At 37.1% G+C, this 4,381-nt stretch overlaps 1 protein-coding gene across 1 annotated transcript; it reads left to right on the top strand.

Moving 5' to 3' along the window:
• Window positions 1-1,208: 1,208 nt before the first annotated feature.
• Window positions 1,209-2,050, top strand: LOC145130324 (uncharacterized). The gene is made up of 2 exons (XM_079065142.1): window positions 1,209-1,673; window positions 1,772-2,050. The coding sequence occupies exons 1-2, from the start codon at window positions 1,209-1,211 to the stop codon at window positions 2,048-2,050; spliced, it is 744 nt and encodes a 247-aa protein (XP_078921268.1).
• Window positions 2,051-4,381: the final 2,331 nt, after the last annotated feature.

Below are 4,381 nucleotides of genomic sequence, written 5' to 3'. Positions count from 1 at the left end.
TACTCAGTGCCCAAATTAGTGTAAGGGGTGCTCAAAACCAAAAGTTAAACCCCACCCCAACGTCGTTCATCACCGCCATTCTCCGTCAATGACTATCCCTACCAGGTACCATCATATCCCTATGGAGAACCCTAACCAGAGCTCGAACCACAACCCCTATCCATATGAGAAGGGCGACAACATTAGGGTTTCAGAAAATGAGAATGGTGGCAACACAAGGGAGGTCTACAAAAGCCGACGAAGGTGGTGGTGGCGGCTGGAAACCCTCATCACTGATAGACGAAGAACGACGACTGAAAACCCAAAAGCTCCGTCGAGCTCCACCTTCTTCTACCATGACAACATATCCTATTTTTCTGACTTTTCATTACAAATCTCATTTTTTCGGCAGGGGCGTTAGGTCTTCTAGGTAAGTGATGGTGGCGGTGGTAGTCTAATAGGTGGTGATGGTTCGATAACAGTGGTGGTCCGCTAGGTAGTCTCTGACACAATGAAGAGAGAGAGAGAGGGAGAGAGAGAGAGTTAATGTCTTTAAGAGTGATGGAATTTTATTTTTTATTTATTTTTAAATTATATAATAAGAATACAATTAAAAGAAATAAAAAAATCAGTTAAGGGTATTTTCGTCATTTCAGGTAGGTCATGGATCAAAACCACACAAAAATGTCACCAATAGGGACCAAAAGCACATGAGATATCCAAATTTGGATCACTGATGCACCACCAAACTTTTTTGGACCAAAATCGTAGAATTTTGACAAACACAGTGACCAATTTTGCAATTTTCTCTTTCTAGTTTAATATTTTTGGTTGATTGTATTCAATCCCCTCACATGAACGATATTAGGATTTGTTGATTTAAACCAATGTTTGATGCTAGTGAGAAATGGAAATAACATATTTGTGATGTTAGAGGGTTAGAAATGTAAATAGTGTTAGTAGAAGGTTTAAAGTGTAATTATATGTCAAAGTTAGTTTTAATACTTCTTCTTCCATATATGTAATCAGTTGATCGATTCAATGAATTTCGAGAAGTTTCTTTCCTCATTTCTATTCTTTGATATGGTATCAGAGCATTTATAACTCGTTTTCGCTCAAATTTTTGATCGATCTTGATCAATTCCCGTCATATTCTTCTTTTGAACTTTGATTTATAAAATTGATTCACCATTTGATCTTCTTTTGATTTCGTTTGATCTTGATTCGCCATGTCTAGATCTCAACCTGAAAGTTCACAAAATCGAAGCATTTCACTTATTGATGATAGAATGTCGCCTTATTACATTCATCATTCAGATAATCCCGATTTCATTCTTGTTTCTCAGTCACTTACTGGTGAGAATTATCCGTCATGGAGTAGATCCATGATGATTTCTCTTTTTGTCAAAAATAAGGTCGGATTCATCAATAGATCCTTACTTGAACCTCCTATTTCTCAAATCATCCATCACAGTTCATGGATGCGAAATAATCAGCTTGTTATTTCATGGATTCTCGATTCCGTTTCTAAGGAGATCTCAACGAGCATCATGTTTACCGATTCTGCTCAGAAAACTTGGAACGATCTCAAGGATCGCTATCAAAAGAGCAACGTGCCTCGAATCTTCCAAATTTATAGAGAAATTGCGAATCTCAATCAAAATCAAGATTCAGTTGGCGTTTACTTCACCAAAGTGAAGTCGTTATATGAAGAACTTGAGAATTTTATGCCAAAATGATCGTGTGGAAAGTGTGAATGCGATAGTGTGAAAAAATTGAAAAATATTTTCAGTCTGAACAAATTGTGAATTTCTTGATGGGTTTACGTGAATCCTTTTCTGCAACTCGTGGTCAAATCCTTCTTATGGATCCATTACCTGCTATCAATTGTGTTTTCTCTCTAGTTGCTCAAGAGGAGAAACAAAAGGTCATCCCGGTTGATCAACAACATATATCATCAGTTGCTTTTGCAGCAAAATCTACGAACAATAGACCTGTTAACACCTATAACAGTCAAACTAAGAGATTCAACAACAGAGACAGACCTTTCTACACACATCGCAACTTTTAGGTACATACTTTTGAGAAGTGTTATAAACTCCATGGATATCCACCAGGGTACAAACCTAAGTGAAGATATAATCAAATCAATGCAGTTACAAATGACAATATCACTGTTGATCCTTCCATGAATGATGACTTGAGCAACATGTTTAGAGGATTCTTTCTAGCCCAATGTCAACAAGTGATGTCTGCATTGTCAAATCATATGATTTCTATGAATCCAAGTGAGAATACTTCAACATGTAAATGCTACTATCTCACTATTAAAAATTGTAACTCCCGTAAATCCGGGCTAGTCGATTTAGAGACGATAAGCATCAAAAGTGACTTTTTGATAAAATATTATTTATAATGAATAATCTTAACTAAGTTGTAGTGGTCGTGGCAAGGTTTCCGAAAATATAAATAATGTCGAAATCCGAGTTATAACGAACAAGTTATGACTTGTCGAAGTTTCGCGACGGAACCGGTACGACACTGTGTGACGTAAATAGTGAATTTACGATAGAGTGATATTTAGCCTTAGTGATCTAAATGAAAGTCGTAGAATACATTAAACCGAGAGCGTACATAAAAAGAACGTATAAATCTGACTTCGTATGAAGAAGTTATGATTTTTCGAAGTTTCGACTTAGCGGTATGCAGCCCAAAGTTCGAATATGAGATTGAGTGGTTTCTAGCCGAAACAATCTAAACGAGAATCGTAGATCTCGTCGATAGTAGTCCATCGGTAAAAAGACAGACGAAAATGGACGTCAAATGAAGGAGTTATGAATTCCTAATGGAGTTTTCTTGTCCCGGCCTACTAAAAATAATATAATAAAAGTTAAGTTAAAATTTAGCTGACGGAGTCTAAACGAGAGTTGTAGAGCATAATCTCACCTACGCGTGCATATAAAGAACGTCAAAAACGGAGCTCGTATGCGAAAGATATGAATTTCTGAAGTTCGGGGCACGAAACCCGACACTGTGTCAGAGTTCACGACGTGAACACAGTGTTCATGATGTCTTCTGGAGCCTGAAAGACGCAAGTTGCGATGACACACCTGATGACTACTGAACTCACGACGTGAATATTTGAGATTCACGACGTGAATCCAAAAAAATGGCCCTATAAATAGAAACCGAAGGGCATCCGGCCATAGTTGCTAGTTCCTTCACTCTCTCACTCCCGATACCCTCTCTAGCCCTTTTGAAGCACCCCCGAAGCCCCGATATCATCCCGACACTCGAGGCAAGTCCCCAAAGCCCCGAAGATCCCGAGGAGAAAAGAGTTTCAAGCCGAAGCTCTGCTCCCTAGAAACCCGGTGTGTGAAGATATCCCGGTTTCATAGAAGAACTTCTACTTGAAGAGCCGTAGTGCTGTCCGACAATCGTCTTAACATGTGAGTGCATAGTCCCTTTCATGAACATGATTTTAATACAAGTATTGGTTGAATGTATTAAATATATATTTTGTGTGAGTTATTTGATGATGTCTGAATTAAGTGTTAAAGAACATACCTGATTGTTTATGATAACTTAGGTTAAAGAGTAAACCTAAGGTTTGTTATAATGGTTATGGAGTAGTATCCCTTTATGAGTACGAGTGAGATATATACGGAGAATAGAACTTTAAAATATGTCATTGATCCGGAAGCATGGATTAGACATAGTTATTCGTCCCTAGTCCGAGAGTATGGATTGGACTTAGTTAATTGTCATTAATCCGGGAGTATGGATTAAGACTTAGTCAGTTGTCATTAATCCGGGAGTATGGATTAAGACATAGTCAGTTGTCCTTAGTCCGCGAGTATGGACAGGACATAGAATTTGTCATTAATCTAGGAGTATGGATTAAGACTTAGTCAGTTGTAATTAATCCGGGAGTATGGATTAAGACATAGTCAGTTGTCCTTAGTTCGGGAGTATGGATTTAGACATAGACCAATTGTCCCTTATCCGAGAGTATGGAATGGGCACAATCATGGACTCGAGAATATGGATTAGATCCGGGAGTAAGAGTTAAAATTTAAGGTCCAAGGGTATGGATAGTCTCGTTGTGAGGATTGACGGGGTGGGGTAAGAGTTGGTTATATATATATATATATATATATATATATATATATATATATATATATATATATATATATATATATATATATATATATATATATATATATATATATATATATATATAGAGATAGAGAGAGAGAGAGAGAAAATTTTATATTGTGTGAATTCTAAATTATATATATGTTATAACATTGTGGGATTGAAATCCCTATGTACTCACCAGGATTTCCAAACCTGGCCCACTCAATATTTTTGTATCACAGGTATCGATACAAAGACACAT

The sequence above is a fragment of the Lactuca virosa genome, chromosome 8, assembly GCF_052849685.1.
Source record: "Lactuca virosa cultivar CGN04683 chromosome 8, Lactuca_virosa_CGN04683_v6, whole genome shotgun sequence".
NCBI lineage: Eukaryota > Viridiplantae > Streptophyta > Magnoliopsida > Asterales > Asteraceae > Lactuca > Lactuca virosa.
The sequence above is the reverse complement of the archived record's forward strand: the minus strand, read 5'-3'. Positions and strand labels throughout refer to the sequence as shown.

Coding starts and splice junctions, on each gene's coding strand:
- LOC145130324 (XM_079065142.1), top strand. CDS start 1,209: ATGTCTAGATCTCAACCTGAAAGTTCACAAAATCGAAGCATTTCACTT. Junction 1,674..1,771: donor TTGGCGTTTACTTCACCAAA/GTGAAGTCGTTA, acceptor AAATATTTTCAG/TCTGAACAAATTGTGAATTT.